The sequence below is a fragment of the Papaver somniferum genome, unplaced genomic scaffold (genome assembly GCF_003573695.1).
Source record: "Papaver somniferum cultivar HN1 unplaced genomic scaffold, ASM357369v1 unplaced-scaffold_132, whole genome shotgun sequence".
Taxonomy (NCBI): Eukaryota; Viridiplantae; Streptophyta; class Magnoliopsida; order Ranunculales; family Papaveraceae; genus Papaver; species Papaver somniferum.
The window spans coordinates 7572203-7589602 of NW_020622381.1; the positions used below are offsets into that span (position 1 = coordinate 7572203).

The 17400-nt window shown below is 36.7% G+C and overlaps 3 protein-coding genes across 7 annotated transcripts; all 3 read left to right on the plus strand.

Moving 5' to 3' along the window:
• Nucleotides 1-6719: 6719 nt before the first annotated feature.
• LOC113332614 (50S ribosomal protein L3-2, chloroplastic-like) lies at nt 6720-10882 on the plus strand. 2 transcript variants are annotated; one of them, XR_003351615.1, is made up of 6 exons: nt 6854-7198; nt 7284-7493; nt 9223-9327; nt 9817-9930; nt 10280-10731; nt 10765-10882. XR_003351615.1 is itself a non-coding variant. In XM_026579138.1 (5 exons), the coding sequence occupies exons 1-5, from the start codon at nt 6854-6856 to the stop codon at nt 10451-10453; spliced, it is 948 nt and encodes a 315-aa protein (XP_026434923.1). In that variant the 5' UTR covers nt 6720-6853; the 3' UTR covers nt 10454-10826. The 2 variants fall into 2 exon arrangements, 1 of the variants encoding a protein (XP_026434923.1); XM_026579138.1 differs by having other exon boundaries at nt 6720-7198; nt 10280-10826.
• Nucleotides 10883-11282: 400 nt separating this feature from the next.
• On the plus strand, nt 11283-13936 carry LOC113333247. 4 transcript variants are annotated; one of them, XM_026579758.1, is made up of 3 exons: nt 11283-12480; nt 12587-12686; nt 13462-13936. In XM_026579758.1, the coding sequence occupies exons 1-2, from the start codon at nt 11509-11511 to the stop codon at nt 12662-12664; spliced, it is 1050 nt and encodes a 349-aa protein (XP_026435543.1). In that variant the 5' UTR covers nt 11283-11508; the 3' UTR covers nt 12665-12686; nt 13462-13936. The 4 variants fall into 4 exon arrangements, with proteins under 4 accessions (XP_026435543.1, XP_026435542.1, XP_026435545.1 ...); XM_026579757.1 differs by having other exon boundaries at nt 13524-13936; XM_026579760.1 differs by having other exon boundaries at nt 11283-12472.
• An 825-nt stretch (nt 13937-14761) lies between these two features.
• On the plus strand, nt 14762-17057 carry LOC113333124 (pectinesterase-like). Its single transcript, XM_026579617.1, has 2 exons — nt 14762-15948; nt 16027-17057. Exons 1-2 carry the CDS (start codon nt 14922-14924, stop codon nt 16722-16724), a joined length of 1725 nt encoding a protein of 574 aa, XP_026435402.1. The 5' UTR covers nt 14762-14921; the 3' UTR covers nt 16725-17057.
• The last annotated feature ends 343 nt before the right edge of the window (nt 17058-17400 follow it).

Genomic DNA, 17400 nt, shown 5'->3' on the forward strand with positions numbered 1-17400 from the left:
CTGCGGAAAGATATAAATGTTAATCATTCTTTTCGTATCCAAAATGGTCTTGTTCAGATCAATAGAGGCATCACCGAAAGTCACATTACACCTTAATTTCCAAATACACCAAAGCACTATGGCACCAACACTGGGCCAAGAGACAATAAAGGGAGAAACACCCATAGCAGAGTCATGCCAAACCAGAAAATAATCATCAATCCAATCCAAATCAATAGAAACCATATGTTGCAGAGATACTCCAGATCATATTTGTTTCGCAATGGAGCAATTAATAAACAGATGCATAACAGTTTCCTCATGATTATGACACAAAGGACAACTGACATCAAAAACAAAATTATACTCATGAATCAAAGAGTTAACCGGAAGCATGTAAGCGAAAATTTTTCACAAAAAGAACTTAATTTTAGGCAAACAGTCAACTCCCCAAACTTTCCTCCAAAAAGCAGCATCATCCGAGGAAGCAATATCATTCTTATAAACACGATAAACAGATTTAATTGTAAACTTTCCATTCCTAGTATGCATCCACATTAAGGCATCATTCTTGTATAAATTTAATCTAATTGTCTTAATCCTAGTAACTTCATCAGGTGAGAACAGATCCGTTAAAAGGGTAACATTCCAACAACCATTCTGAGAATCAATAAGTTCATTTACATAAGTATAACTGATATTAGAAGGATGACCTAGAACATGAGGAGAAGAGTATCCAGGAATCCAATTATCCTGCCAAATCCTAGTAGAAGCCCCATTATTAATATTCACCACAGAGTTATCTTTTAAAAACTTTAACCCTTTCACTATGCCTTTCTAAATCCATGAAGAAGTATTTGCCGCCTTATCAATTTCTAGAAAATTTTGATTAGGAAAGTACTTATCTTTCAAAAAAATGGAGAGTAAACTATTGGGATTATTTATAATACGCCAGCCAAGCTTACAGATAAAAACTCTATTAGTAACATAAGAGTTTTTAATACCCAATCCACCATTAAGTTTAGACTTACCTAAATCTTCCCAAGATCTAAAATAAGCAGCCCTCTTTGGATTCTTTTTAGACCACCAAAATCTCCTCTGAATAGAATCTAACTCTGAAGTAACTGTTTTCGGAAGGGAGAAACATGCCATATGATAGACAGCTAAGCTAGACAAGACATGCTTGGTTACCACTGTTCTTCTAGCAACATTGAGATTGTTTTTTTTTTTTGAAGAACTCAATCTAGCATACAAATTATCAATAAGAAATTTAAAGGAAGTGGTTTTATTCTTCCCTATAAAAAGGGGGGGTGCCCAAGTATTTTTCAGTGCTACTAAGGTATTTAATCCTTAGAGTCCTAGCTAAGACTTTGATATGTTTATGATACATTTTCCCACCAGTAATAAAACCAGAATTTTCTAAGTTGATCGCCTTCCCAGAGGCTTTAGCAAAAACATTAATGATATTGAGAAGATTCTTAGCATGAGAGACAGAAGCCTTAGCAAACAACATGCAATCGTCAGCGAAAAAAGATGAGAAATAGAAGGACTATCCTTCTTAAACTTAAAACCTTGTATCAGCTTATCCTCTTCAGCTTTGACGAGCATTCGAGATAAAACATCCATACACAGAATAAATATATAAGGTGACAGACAATCCCCTTGCCTAATACCACGAGTTGGATAAAAAGTATCACCAGGGGAACCATTCACCAATACCGAATACGACACAGTGCTAATACACTGAAAAATCATTTGACACCACTCTTCTGAGAAACCTAATTTCTTAAAGACAGCAATAATAAAGGGCCATTCCATCCTATCAAAAGCTTTAGAAAGGTCAAGTTTTATTGCAATGTGACCATTAGTCGATTTTTTTTTTCTTTTTAAAAGAATGCAAGATTTCATGAGTGATGACAACATTGTCATGGATCTGCCGGTTAGCTACAAAAGCTGACTGAAAAGGCGAGACCAAAGAGTCCATTAACAACTTCAAGCGATTAATCAAAATTTTCGAAATAATTTTATAGATTGTGTTCGATAAACTTATGGGCCTAAAGTCATGAGGAGAAGAAGCATTCTTGATCTTGGGTATTAAAGAAATAAAAGTAAAATTAATCTGTTTCAAAAGGAATCTATTAGTGAAGAAACTCTGAACATGAGAAATTACTTCAGATTGAACTATCTCCCAATTATTCTGAAAAAACCCCGCCTGAAACCCATCAGGCCCCGGAGAACTCCAAGAAGCTAAATTATTTACCGTGTCTCTAATTTCCTCTTCAGAAGAAATGGCAATCAAAGAAGTATTATCTTCATCAGAAATTCGAGTTTCAACAAACCTAAGGACTTCCTCAGTGTCACTATTACCAGGATTAGGAGAAGTGTAAATTTTCTTAAAATGCTTTGAAAGCAATTGAACAACTTGAACTCTGCTTTCTAACCAGTTAACCTGCTCATCCCTAATCGTATGAATGGTATTGTACATGTTCCTAAGTTTAACTGAGTTATGGAAAAAACTAGTGTTCCTATCATACTGAGTAAAATAATCTATCCTAGATTTCTGCTAATAAAAGTTATGTTCAATTCCATACCAATAGTCCAACTGTTTAGAATAATTCAAAATATACTCTCCAATCTGAGGCGAGTAAGGAAACATCTGAAGTTTTTCTAATTCAGTATTAAGTCTACCGATAGTAGTTTTGATATGAGCAAAGGAGTTAACATTCCAATTACTCAAATCAAATTTCACATTCTTAAGCTTATTAACCACAACAAAAGTAGGAGAACCATTAAATCGCTTATTCCAAGAAAAATATAAGATGTCCTTGAACTCAGGGTTCAGCTGCCAACACTTGAAGAACTTAAAAGGGATATAAACATTTCTCTCACAATGAAAACATTTAACCAGGACTGGACAGTGATCAGAGTATATTCTTTCTAGATTAGTGACTCTAGTTTGAGGAAGGACAGTGACCCATTTATCATTCATGAAAGCCCTATCTAACTTTTCAAAAATTAATTCATTCGGATTTTTAAATCTTCTATTGCACCAAGTAAAGGGATTACCAGAGGAAAAAACTTCATTCATATTCAGACTTAATAGCTTATCTCTAACAAAATTGGGCGCAAAAGAACTATTAGGATTACCTCCTTGTTTTTCCAGAGAATGCAAAATAAAATTAAAATCACCTAGTAAAAGCCAAGGATTGTTGTTGTTACCATTCATATCACTAAGAAAATTCCACTGATTTCTGATGCCGGATAAATTTAGAGAACCATAAATGAAGGTAACCACACAATTCCTGATGACAGGCTAAACATCACACAAAATATGAACCATATTCAAAGAAAAACCTAAGACTTCAATATTGGATTTTTCAAAATACCCAAAGGCTAACCCCCCATACTTACCAACAACAGGAATAATTACCCAAGAATCAAAGGGAAGATGATGCGTGTATTTTCTAACAGTGTCAGCATCAACCATAGTTTCAAGCAAGCAGATACTATCGAACTTAAACTTTCTAAAAAGGGATAATAAATGCCTCCATTTCTTATCAGAGCAACACCCATTAATGTTCCAACTTAAAAACTTCATGATGAAAAACAGACAAGTAAAAACAGAATAATAACCAGACAGAATGGCAGAGAAAAGAAATAGAACAGAAAGCAAGCGAAAAGTTATCAAATAACCAGAAAAACACTTAAGCTATAAAGTAAAACGACGAGTATTAGAGAGACTTACATGGTCATGAGCATTAGAGGCATCTGCTTCCATAGGGTCTTCATCCAACATCATAAGGTCAATCTCCCTCTCAAATTCTTCATCAGAGACCTCTGGTTCAGGAGGGAGAGCAGATAGAGGCATAGGCTCAAGGATAACAGCTTCATTAGCACCCACATTAGACCCAAAAAGACCATTCTCACTCAAGTTGTCATTGTCAGGCATAAAAGAACCAAAGAAAGCAGAGGCGAAACTTAATTCCGAAGAAGCATTAAAAGTAAAACCCGAAGAACAACCCAAAGGCGACACAATAGTCTAAGAGAATGAAGAACATGAAGAGGACCAAAACATATTCCCATTAATAGCACCCGTCGAGGAAGAATCTCCAACAGAACCCACACTAAAAGACACATCAGTAGGCGGAGTAAAAGGAGGCACAAAAGACACAGGTGGCCAATGAGGTGTAGTTATGAAAGCAAAAGGATTAGTTTCAAACTCAGTCCTCGGCCTCTTGCCTTTTTAATCAAAAGGAGACAAGATGGGAAGCTCGGGCAAAAGAGTAGGACGAGGAAAAGAAGGCACATTGCTAGTCGGTTCTCTAATGATTAATGGAGCGGCCGAAGGCCTTGCAGAAGCAAAAGATAGAGAGGAGAAAGCTGAGATTCTATTACCTAATGCCCTAGAAGGTTGAAGACTTACAGAAAAGCAGTGGGCTTTGAGTCAGAACTAGAAACAACATCTGCAGCAAAAGTATGAGAAGCTCTGATATTTGCTGAGCCCAAACCAGTTACATCAATATGAGTAGCTCTAGCAGTAGGAGCTGGCAGAGCTCTGACGAAGATTTGTGCTTGTATCTGTCGACATCTAGCTTCATCATGGATTAGAACAAAGCAGCGCTTGCAAGCACGGAAAGGAAGACGAGGATAAAAAGCAGACATATAAAAAGTCTTCCTAGGAGTATTAATAACAACCTTCCTAGTCAAAGGTGAGTTGAGAGGAACCATCAACTTAACTTCAAACCTGTTACCAACAACCGATTCAACATTGACAAAGACACCAATCTGGTCCATGACTTCTCTCTGCCTTCCTTTGTTAACCAGATCAGAAGGAATAATAACTTGCACTGGCATAAGTGTTTTCTCCCATACCAGATCAAAAATATCCTCCAGCTTGTTCAAAGGATGAACTGCAAAAAGATGACCAAATACTAAGGTAGGACGAGCAGAGAAAGCAATATCCCTATCCTGACTACTTTTAAACATGACTGCAAAAAGATTAGAATAAGACATTCCTTGCATAAAGGGTTTTGCAAGCTTAAAATCAGCAGAGTTAATTGGCCAGATCATATCAAGGTTGTGCTTCACAGAAGTTTAGTAGTAGCTTCTAGTATTATCACAAAGCAGAGCAGCAAAAAGATGAAGAAATTCTTCAACATTTTCATCTAAATCTAAAACTTTAACTTGTTCAGCAGCAAATGCCATTTCAGTAAGAGAAAGTGATAACTATGAAGAGATAACTATGAAGATAATCAGAAAGATAAAAACTGCATAATCAAAAAATTGAGAGACTAAGGTATAAATAGATAGGTTACTAGAGACATTACATTAAGACCCTGCATTAAGACACTGTCTTGGAAATGGAAGACGAAAGACCTGTCATTATGATAACCATCACACCCAACATGAATTAACAATTGATAACAGTATGTGAAGAGACTGCAATGAATATTCACAGTATACTGAGAATCAAAGAACAACTAAATTGGATAACCAAAATTGCCAAGTGTAAGCATTCATCTGAGACAGCCACCCTTACTCAGTGAAAGTTAGTGTCCAGATTAAAAAATAACTAATCTCTTTTAATAAAAAATTATATCTAAGTGGAAGAATATTCATTTCACAGCTTTTGATGAAGAGAAACAGAACTTTAGATAACCACAAGTAATTGCAGTGAAAAATAGCAGAGAGAATAACTTCATAAATTCCAAAACTTATCACTAATACCATCATTAAGAAAAGACTACACCATGCAAAAGCAGATTTAACTCACAGCAGCAAGAAAGAGAGTTTAAAGAGCTTCAATGGCTTAAAGATAAATGATTCTTCATTATTCATTATTCTATAAGATACATATACTAATCCCAACAGTAATAGTATCTCAAAACCCCCCAAAACCTTGAATGATATATCTTCAATACTAGCAAACCCTAACAGAAAAGGAACTCAAAAAAACAAAAACCAGAGACTTGTTCTAATCCCTACAAGAGTAGTATCTCAGTACCCCCAAATCCTTGAGAGAAATAGCTATAGTGTAATCCAATCCATAGCAAGATAGGCTCTCAAATTCCAAAGCCAATAATGAAAAAATACAGTGCATAAAGGAATAAAGCCTAAACAAAATACTTCGAAATAAACTCCAAATTACGAGCCCCATCACTGCCCATATCTCTAAAGAAATCGAACCTTATGATGTTATTCAGAAAACCCTATGACTGCACCTCCATTAGCTCAAGACCTAATAAAAAGAACAAAGAGAAAACTCGTGAAAAGCAACTGAGTTGCAGAGATTAGAAAGAACAATAATAGAATCAATCAATAAATTATTTGCATCAAGGATTAAAAGAGATTAAAAGAGAAAGAAATCAGAGAAACCAAAAAATTTCTAATTGAAAAAATTAGGTCAAAATAACGAGATAGGCAACCTAAATCATAGATCGAGAAGGAACCAAATAACAAAACTAAAAGGTCAACAATTACCAGTAGTTCATAAAATCAAAGGGTTTAATTGAAATAGAGTTCCAGAAATGATCCAGAGATTGAAGAAGAAATCGAAGTTGACTTTGTCAACGTCACGAGAAAAATCCCCTTGACAAAGTCATTCTTTTATATTTTACCAGGTAAATTTATGAATCAAGTACAAATTAGTATTTTTAAAGTAATTTACTATCTTCTCCTTAATCTTTTATTAAAAAGACTTGAGTATCCCCAAATTGCTAAAACCCTATAGGCTAGCTACACAGAAGAAACCTTGGTTTCACTTTTCTTCTCCTCTCTCTCACACTCTTCTGAATCTCGCTAACCTGATCTTCTGAAACAAATCTTGTGACGCACTCGCATTATGCTTAAACCCTAATCCTCAATCCATCTCGCCATGGCTGCTGCATCAAGAGGTCTCATTTCAAAACTTAGGGCTTTCTCAATATCATCACCATCGATAACAGCAAGAGGAGTGAATCAGTTTAGAAGATTATTCAGCTCAGAATCATTGATTGAAGATGGTGATGGTGGATCGTCATCATCGTCAACGATAATTGAAGCAAGAACAAGAGTAATGACACCAAATTCAAGAAGAACGGGAGCAATAGCTGTTAAATGTGGAATGACTGCAGTTTGGGATAAATGGGGAGCTAGGGTTCCAATTACTATACTTTGGTTAGATGATAATATTGTTTCCCAAGTTAAAACTATTGATAAAGAAGGGATTACATCTTTACAGGTATACTAATTTTGAGTTCAATTTTTTTGATGAAAGTTTTGGTTCTTAGGGTTTGATTTGAAAATGTTGTATTTTGGTGTGTTAGGTTGGCTGTGGGCAGAAAAAGGAGAAACATTTGACAAAACCTGAAGTAGGTCATTTTAGAGCTCAAGGTGTGCCAATGAAGAGGAAATTAAAGGAATTTCCAGTAACTGAAGATGGACTTTTGCCTGTTGGTACTCCTATCAGTGTCCGTCATTTCGTTCCGGGGCAATACCTTGATGTTACAGGAATAACCCTTGGTAAAGGTTTTCAGGTACTTGATTCCCAGTCAACCCAGTTGCATACATTTCTTATTTATATATATTCTGAAACTATTGTTACCTTTGCTAGTTGAGCGTATCTCCAGATTCTTATGTAATTTTATGAAAATAATATGTTTCGTAATTGAATTTGGGTAAATCTAGGGCAGTTGCTTTAGGCAATCACTGCAAGCATTGAACCCCCAGAAATTGATTGACTAGTTTAACACTACTGTGCTTGTTAATGTTATAATGGATAACATTAATTAATGTAAAATGCTAGAGTTTGGGGTTGGATGGATGTCTCGGTTACGGTTTGGACTTTATACAGGGCTGCATTTAGCTAACTTATGCTGATTTTTATGACTTTTCATTCTCTTTCTTTGGTTCGTTGAATCAAGTGTGTATGTATTCTTATTAGTCCTCGAGACTTTGAAAAAACTCTATTGGCAGATGCATTATTATACATATATCAACTGAACCGAAGAATACCCATCATCAAATATACAGCATTCTAGTTTGCATATATGAGTTATCACATTGACTCTGTCTATTTAGGTTTAGTTTTACTAATATATTTAGTACTAATCACTTGATCTAGACACTCAAATACTTGGCCTCTCTTGGTTATTGGTTCGTAATAGCTGTGAAACCCTTGAAACTTACTTAAGAGTTTTTTCATTGGTTATTCCATTAGTATATCATTTTTGTTGCCGTATCAACAGAAATCACAGAACTCTCTTTACGTAAAACATTCTCAAAAAAGGGGTGAAATGATACATAAGAGTATGGATTTGGATATTTGGATGTCACAGTTACTTGGTGAGTAACATGGGTTTGGATTTTTGATTTAGCAGATTCCTTACGAGCTCTGCAGACTAAAATTTCTGGCTAACATATGCCATTTTAGGGTCTTTTGTTTTTAACCATTATTACCGATTAGTCTGTTTTTTAGTACCCCTGAGTTTGTTTGCGTATGTTAGTTGCTATAGACACTCAAATACTCGGCCTTTCTTGATCGTGCCTTCACAACAGATAGAAGACCTTGCAATTTCTTAAAAAGAAGCTATTCCATTACCTATTCCATTCGTATTTTTACTGCACTAACACGAGTTATGCAACTGTTTCTGTCTGCCTTATTAACTGAGATATGATTTTGGGGACAATGTACATTATTGTAGATATGAGCTTCTTTGAGCATACGAGGTATGTGTAAACTGACTATGAAAATACAGATATAGTATTAGGATTGAATAGATATCTAGATACGTTAATATGTTCTATCATCTATGTTGGTGATGCGTTTCATGTATACCCAGTAGTAATTAATGATAAATGACACCAGCCTTTTACAGTTTGGCATATCTTGCATTCCTACCGTACCTACAACCTGGAAATCTTCTCTTAGTGGGTGACAAGTTTTCTGATTTAGGTCTTTTATGGAGTGTTTGTTATCGTTGCTATTGAAAGGATTGTTTATTAGTTAGGATTATACTGGTATCCACTATTGTCATTGATAAGCCGAACAGGAGATTTGAACCAAATCATACATTGGTAAGCTGATTTTGTGCTTGTTAATGTTATAATTGCTCCTTCCAAATAAAATAGCCGGATCAGTTCTTGCTATTCTGTTATATAATCTACTGTCACTGACAACCTATGTTAAGCTAAAATCTCTCTCTCTCCCTCTCCCTCTCTCAATCTCAGATAATAATAATGCATACTTTTTCATGTTGTACACAGGGTGTAATGAAAAGACACAGAATGAAAGGAGGGCCTGCATCTCATGGTTCATCAAAGTTCCATAGAGGTGGTGGTTCTACTGGTCAAAGAGATGCTCCTGGAAAGGTACTTGTTATTTTTATGTAACATGATGGCATTATGAATCACGTGATTTACCTGACTGGAATCCAGTTGTCTAAGTAGTACCTGGCTTTCACCTTTTGTTTGTTCTTGCGCTAGAGTTTGTGGATTTTTTTTCCCAATAAGTAGCACTGCTTTTTCAGTTATCTATACATGAATGTGTATAGTATATAATATGATTTACGGCCAATTTGTGGATGAAACCACAGATTTAATTTGGTTAAATTAACTGATGGTTATTTGGTACTGCTCTATGCTGATCATATTCTATTAGGATTATTGATATGCTGATTAGTTCATGAAAGATTTTTTGGATCGCGTGTGTGTTATTATTTTTCACACATTCTTTGTGGCATCTAATTTGTATTGTGTTGCTATTAAGTTTCATATGTGATGGATGTAAGATTCGAATGGGCTTTAAATCCAGTTGTGGGTTTGGCAGTGACATTTTCTTACTCTTTTAACGCGAAACAGGTTTTCAAGGGGAGAAAGATGCCTGGGCGAATGGGTGGGGAGCAAGTCACGGTAAAAAATGTTTGGGTCTACAAAATTGATCCAGCAAGGAACTTGATGTGGGTGAGAGGCCAGGTATAGTTACCATACTACTTGAGTAATGTTTGATGTAAGTAATATCTGTTTCTCGATGTGGATGGTAAGAAAGCAAACATCGTCCTGGTCAGGTAGTACAGGCACATACAAAGACTCGTATTTATCATTTTCCATCGCATTATGAGAATGATTCTCCATGACCACGTTTATTGTACCCAGTTAGATGATAAAGTGAATATACTAGTATATCCTAATATCTTCATTATTAGTTTCATGTCGCACCAACCACGGAACACCAAACACATAATACTACTTATAGGTTCCTTAAATAGGTCTACATGCACCTTTTCTTATTACAATAACATTTGGTTTTATCTTTGCTTCGCAGGTCCCTGGTGCAGAAGGAAACTTCGTATTTTTGAAGGATGCTTGGTACAAGAAACCCAAAATCTCAAGTCTTCCGTTCCCAACTTATTTTTCCCCACCAGAAGAAGAAACATCAGAACTAGAACCTCTGGTTGCTGATCTTGGAGAACTAGATCCTTTTATGGCTGCAGATTAAGCAACACATTTCCTATACGGTTAAAGCTGGTCTTTCTTTCTTTTTTAGCTGCTGTGCCGCAATTTAAAAATATAGTCGTCAAAATGGATGAACCAGGTGAGAAAATTCAGTGGTTCTATTTTCCGCATAATACTTAAGATTACGAGGAGGTTGCAGAGACAAAGAGAAGCATAGCCGTACTTGTAAATTGTTGAGATTTATCAAGTCCGAGATTTGAGACTAGCTAGGTTTTCTGCAGGATTTTTTTTTTCTTCAATAAGTATTTGAATTTTTGATCAGTTCTTAAATTGTATTGCTTCAAAAAGAAAAAGGTTCTTAAATTGTATTTTCTTTTGAGTTTTAGAGTTGTGCCAAGTTAACATGTCTCGAGCAAGTATTGTTCTGTGTTATGTTTTCTTTTGAATGAACCCCTTTAAACCTCAAGAATCAGGTTCCATTAGTCTATTTTTGCAACTACAGAATGCAGGCTTGTGATTTAATGGATATGATACAGTTGCAGACACTGTATCGGCCATACAGTCGGATGTGAGCATAATTTCACACCTCATTGATGGTTCAATACCTAATACTGGCAACACTGCTACACACAATCATATCTTAATTCTTATCTGTAGTTCTGTACCACTTACCATATAATTCAAATTTCACACGGTGACAGTCAAAGACTTTATACCTTCTCCACTCAGCTTTAAGATGTTTTGTGCTCACAGTAAATAAATTATATTTTAACCGTGGTAGATGAATTAGTACTACAGTAATAAATATTCCATGATTCGCGTACCATAAATAGATAGAATCCTTTCCACCTAAAAATAAGCCCAGTCCGTTTAGACACCTCCTCACATAAACACTACCAACTCGGTCTCAATACTCTCAACAAATTGAGTGTCCTTGATTTCCTCTTCACAATTTCTCAAATCTCTACTCATCAAGATCTCTCATTTTCTCCCTAAACCTCTACAAATCTGTGTTCCAGTCAAGGGTTTTCTAGGGTTTTAGTTATAAACACCCCTTTCTTTAAGTAAAATTTCACGAAATCAAATGTTACTGAAACAATGATGATGAACAAACCAAAGAAAATCACGGAGTGTAGTAATTGCACTTCCATACAGAAATGGGTTCTTCATAACATCCGTCACAGAGGTGATATTCGTAAATTCTGTACTTCTTGTGTATTAAAACTTCATCCTGGTCTATTTTGCCCTAATTGTTTTGAAGTTTATGAAACTTCAAATCTTTCTTCTTCAATTCCTATTACTAGTACTAATCGTGTGACGTGTTTGAAATGTCCATCTGTTGTTCATCATGATTGTATTAGTAAAGATATGGTCAATCGTTATGTTTGTCCTACTTGCTTAAACCCTAATTTCGACTTTGTCGATTTGGGGAAACCATTGAGTGATTCTATTCCTAGTAGTCGTGTGATTGATTTGAATAAAGCAAAAGTGTTTCTTGCTGCGGCTACGATATCCTCTGTGTCTATGGAAAGGGCGGCTTTGACTCTTAGAGTAGAAGCTGAAAAGAGAGTAAAGGAAGCTGCTATAGCTAGAAAGATTGCGAAAGATGTGTTGGAGAATGTTAATGTTGTTGCCATGGAAGAAAAGGAAAAGAAAGATATGAACATGGAAGTTGGTGGTTCGAGTTCTGTTGTGGTTGCAGTGGAGGAAGAGAAGAAGGAAAAGAAACCAAAAGGAAGTAGATATGCTGTTGAGAAATCGAAAGGAAATAGTGCTGTTGCTGCTGCTGTTGCAGCCCAAAAACGGTTTCAAAGTCAAGTTTCTCTGGCTTTAACTGATGGGAAAGGGAAAGATAAATCTCGTGATGGTTTTGGGTCCAGAGAAATAGAGACGCCGATACAGTTCTATTCTCCTCCACCTCCAGTTCAAAAGCCGCTGTCAAATGGTGTTTTGGGGAATCAACAAGCTCAGATCTCAGGTGCAACTCTGCTGGGGAAGGAGAAAAATGGGCTAATTTCATTCGCTCATGGTGTTAAACAAACCCAAGGAAATTCGAGTGAAGGTGAGAAAGTAAGTTCTTTTTCCTATCTGTCTTGGTTTTTGATAGAATGAAAGCTTTGTTTGTTCTTGTTCATTTTCTTTATTTTTTCCTGATAAATTGATTTATAAATTGTAGGTGGATATGTTCCAAAATCTGATGAAGGAGTTCAACATCTCAACAGGTCTTCAAAAAAAGCAAGCTAATGGTTTGTAAGTTACCAGCTTCCATTTGCATGGTACGTTTCATCATCCCTCTTGTCTAGTCTCTGTATCATGTGTATTTTGAGTGTTACTTTTGGCGAGGTAATTATTAGCACGTATCCAGTTTATTATTATACAGTAGGTATCGGGTAGGCCACAGGAAATGAGCTTGCTCTATCGAGTCCAACACTACTTATCTAAAATACAAGCACCTTAGAGAGTACTCTTGACAGATTGTGAGGAGCTGAAACTTTCGCTGGTGATGGTATTTAAAAATAGAGGTTACTAGTCAAATTAGAGAGGCTAATAGAGATGGGAGGGGGTAGTAAAACTTCCATCTCATTTAGGTGTTAGAGCTTCTAGTGAACTAGAGGGAGAATTAAGAGTGTAGATGATTTTTCTTCTTATTATTATTGGTTCTTAGCTTTATTTTCCTATCTGAGTTACCAACGGATTAGATGGGTGTCTGTCTGCCCTCTAGGCCTTTTTATGATATTGTAGCTTATGTAAATAGGATCCTGTAGTGCATGTAGTAGTTGGAGGGATAATTTCAACTTAATACTCTAGTTGAGGCTGGCCAGACAGTAGTTGGTCTCAAGAGAGGGCTGTTGAGGTCCACTTGTGAGGGAGAATGACCCCTTATTGGGGATCTCCATTTTCTCTTTACATGTGGTCTTACTTCCTGTCAAACATGTATCCGAGATGAGTTTTTGGTAATCATTTGTAGTTGCATGTTCTTCATTCAATGCTGTCGAAGTGTTGCACTGTATGACAGGAATGATCCTTGACATATTCATTCTTTTATCTTAGATGGATGACATGTTACGAAGTAGGTATTTGATTGGAAGGTTATTGTCCTCATTTTGCAACAGGCGCCATATATGCAGTTCAAAGAGCTTTTTCCATCTTTAATATTTCTGAATTCAAGACCAAGCTGTTGCAATGGATGTATGGAAGTGGTGGTGGTGGCATAGATTTACTGCATCAAAGGTCGAGCACGGGTGGGGATGTTGAAACTAGATGCTTGAATACCTAAGTTCATAACTTGTTTAGTAGATGTGAGTCCTGAATCTAACCAAATCCCGGAGGTACTACTACTGTGTTTGAGGAAGCTTTTCTACAAACAAAACAAAACCTGTCAGTTAGGCAGTGCATTTGCCTTTTAGCATATTAACCACGGTTCCAGATTCATTGACCGTGATGCATGTATCCATGATTCTGGTAAATATAACAGGTTAGAATTGTAATGAACATTAAGAATCAAATCATTTGCGCAGCATTTCAACTTCTTGACGTCACTCATTTTCTTTTTTGGTATGTACAAGTGTGGGAACGACTGGAACACCAACCATTATCTCAATGGTAGGAGCCAGCCGAAAATGTCCCTATTCCCAAAGCCCCTCCAAATGAGCCTGTGTAGATCCCATCTACACTGAAGCTATGATTATCTCGGTCTATCTGGTTTGGCTGAATCCGTGAAATCAACATCTTTGAAAAAAGTGCAGGATTTATCATCGAGGATGGCGAAATTGGTGATGAGTTTGGGACAAATGTCAATGACAATCTTCATATGTTCTACATGCACCAACATTTGTGTTTTTCATTTTTAATTTTTGAAGCCAACATCCGTGCGTTACAACCAAAGAAATGGATTACATATTCTTACAAAATGGCTTTGGACACCTAAATTACACAGCCTTATGCAAGAACCTCACTCTCTGTGCCTCTCGATCAGAGTTACGGGTGCACTCATAGATGCCATGCTACTTTCAAAAGTTGACTCCGAGGATATAGATTAAAAATAGAATTAAAATTAGTAAGGACTTGATCATATGTTATACTAATAGAATCATTTGTTTGACAGAGAAAGAGAGATGCCTAATTAAAGGTTTTCTGGTAACTTTTGGTTCTCTAGACTTATGAGGAGTTGGTGGAGAAACCACAATTTATTTAGAAAATTAATCCTGGCTTTTGAAACTGATTTAGTTAGCAAAGACAACCATTTCTGTCTAAATATACATATAATGTCCTAAATATGGAACATGGCTAAAAATTGTTATCCGCATACAAATCCTAGCTAACTATATAAGTCTCCTCCCTCCTATGATCCTCTGCAATAAACAGGGAATTAGATTCCTACAATCAAATTCTTAAGTTCTTTCTGGAATTGTCCCGCCGCCTTCTCTAATCAATTTGAATAACTGGGAAGGTGACGTGATAATCTATAGCTTAGGCCCCTTTTCCCTGGGCCCGGGGAATCAACCGACAAAATGATGAACAAGGTTGCTGCTGCGAGTGTATCTCTAATCCTGGTCGTGGGTGTTGTCATCGGTTGCGTTATTGGTTTTGGCCATCGCTCGACCGGTCACCAAGAAGAGGTTAAAAATGAAGTCTCAGCAGGAATGAAGGCCGTCGAGACACTTTGCGGCCCTACTGATTATAAAGATGCTTGTGTCAGAAGTCTTACTCCATTGGCTAATAACGGAACCACTGACCCAAAAGAGCTTATCAAGGGAGCAATCCAGGTTATTGCAGGAGAGGTTCAAAAGGCTGCTGAACAATCAGTCACCTTGGCAAATGATGCCAAGAACAGCAACAATGCAACCTTGAAGGCTGCTCTTGAAAGTTGCAAGGGATATCTAGACTACGCAATCAGCGACATTGAAGAATCCATAACAGCGTTTGGTGAGAGTCAAATAACTAGTATCAGCGATCTTACACCCGAGCTTAAGAATTGGTTGAGTGCTGTGATTTCACTCAAAGAATCCTGCCTTGATAACCTAGACGACAATTCTGAGCTCAAGGACACAATGCACAAAGGACTTCTCAACACAACCGAACTTACTGTTAATGCTCTCGCTATCGTTGATGAAATTGCTGGAATTCTCAAAACCTTCAATATCCCAATTGATCTCAACATTACTAGCAGTACTTCAAGGAAGCTTTTATCTACTGAGACAGATAAAGATGGATATCCCTACTGGTTCTCTGACGATAGTCGTAGGGTTTTGGCAGCACAAGGATTTGGTAACTTGAAACCTAATGCGGTTGTGGCTAAAGATGGCAGTGGTCAGTTTAAAACAATTGCTGAAGCTCTTGCTGCATATCCAAAGAACCAGCCTAGAAGTGCAAAATATGTAGTCTATGTTAAGGCTGGTGTCTACGACGAATATATCACCGTCACCAAAGAACAGCATAATGTCTTCATGTATGGAGATGGACCAACAAAAACTGTCGTCACAGGAAAAAAGAACGTCGCACTAGACGGTTACAAGACTGACAAGTCTGCTACTTTTGGTGAGTAGTACTTCTGCCCAATCCGTTGACCGTTGTTATATGCATATATATGTGCTAATATGGCTAGTATTTATGCAGCTGTTGAAGGTAGGCATTTCGTTGCTAAGTCTATGGGATTCGAGAACACAGCTGGTCCTGAAGGTCATCAAGCCGTGGCTCTACGAGTGAACGCAGACAGATGTGCATTCTTCGACTGTAGCATCACTGCATACCAAGACACTTTGTACATACAAAGCCATCGTCAATTCTACAGAGATTGTACCATCTCAGGAACAGTCGATTTCATTTTTGGTGACTCTGCAACAGTTATCCAAAACTCGAAAATCATTGTAAGGAAACCCTTGGACAACCAGTTTAACGCAGTCACTGCTCATGGAAGGTCTCAAGCACGAGAAACCACCGGTGTTGTTATCCAAAACTGCGATATTATAGCTGAACCACAACTCTTACCCGTGAGCTCGAAAATCGAATCGTTCTTGGGTAGACCGTGGAAAGAATACTCAAAGGCAATTTTCCTTGAAAACAGAATTGACGGTTTCATTCATCCAGATGGTTACACACCATGGCAAGGTACTTTTGCTCTTGACACTTTGTACTATGGAGAGTATGCAAACACTGGTGCAGGAGCAGACACCTCCAAGAGAGTAAACTGGAAAGGTTTCCATGTCATTAAAGACAGAGCTGAAGCTCTTTCATACACAGTTGCACCATTCATCACCGCACCACGTTGGTTGAAAGAAACCGGTATTCCTTACACGGTTGGATTGAAAGCATAGATGATTATCATGATGACAATCATTCATGCACGGTTATACATGTAACTAGAGAGAGAGAAGATAAAAGGAGTTGCATGCAGAAGAAAAATGAAAACTTATTTAGTAGACATTTTTCATCTTTGAATATATGCGAACTCTTTTTGAGATGAAAAACAAATACAAATGGTGGTTATAATTGTTGTAGTACAAAAAATCTCAAGAAAATCAATGAACTTGGTTGGAAGAGAGTTCAAGAATTGTTCCACTATTTGTTATTCATTTATGATATGTCAAAAGATGTATATTTAATTGTATTTACTAATTAGTAATTAGAATCTGTGTCATTTGAATTAAGGGCCTTTCTGGAACAAAAACACGTGAACTGTTAGTCTTTTACTTATAAATATAAAAATTTCTACCCACAAAAGGCCGATTTGATATCACCCTTCCATTACAAATAGTAAAATGAATGTATCTGCAAAGTATTTATAAACTTTGTGCGAATAAATCGAATTACTTATCCCTGGATTTACCGGTGATCTTCTGGAGATTGTGAAGATGCTCGCTAGATCTTCTTTTTTTTTTTCCGTTGCTTCACCCAAATTCTCACCAATTCGTATAGCAAAAGTCCTGATAATTTTTTTATTAAAACAAGTCTGATGGTGGTATCCAAGCTATTTAGAGGTTGGAAAAAGTT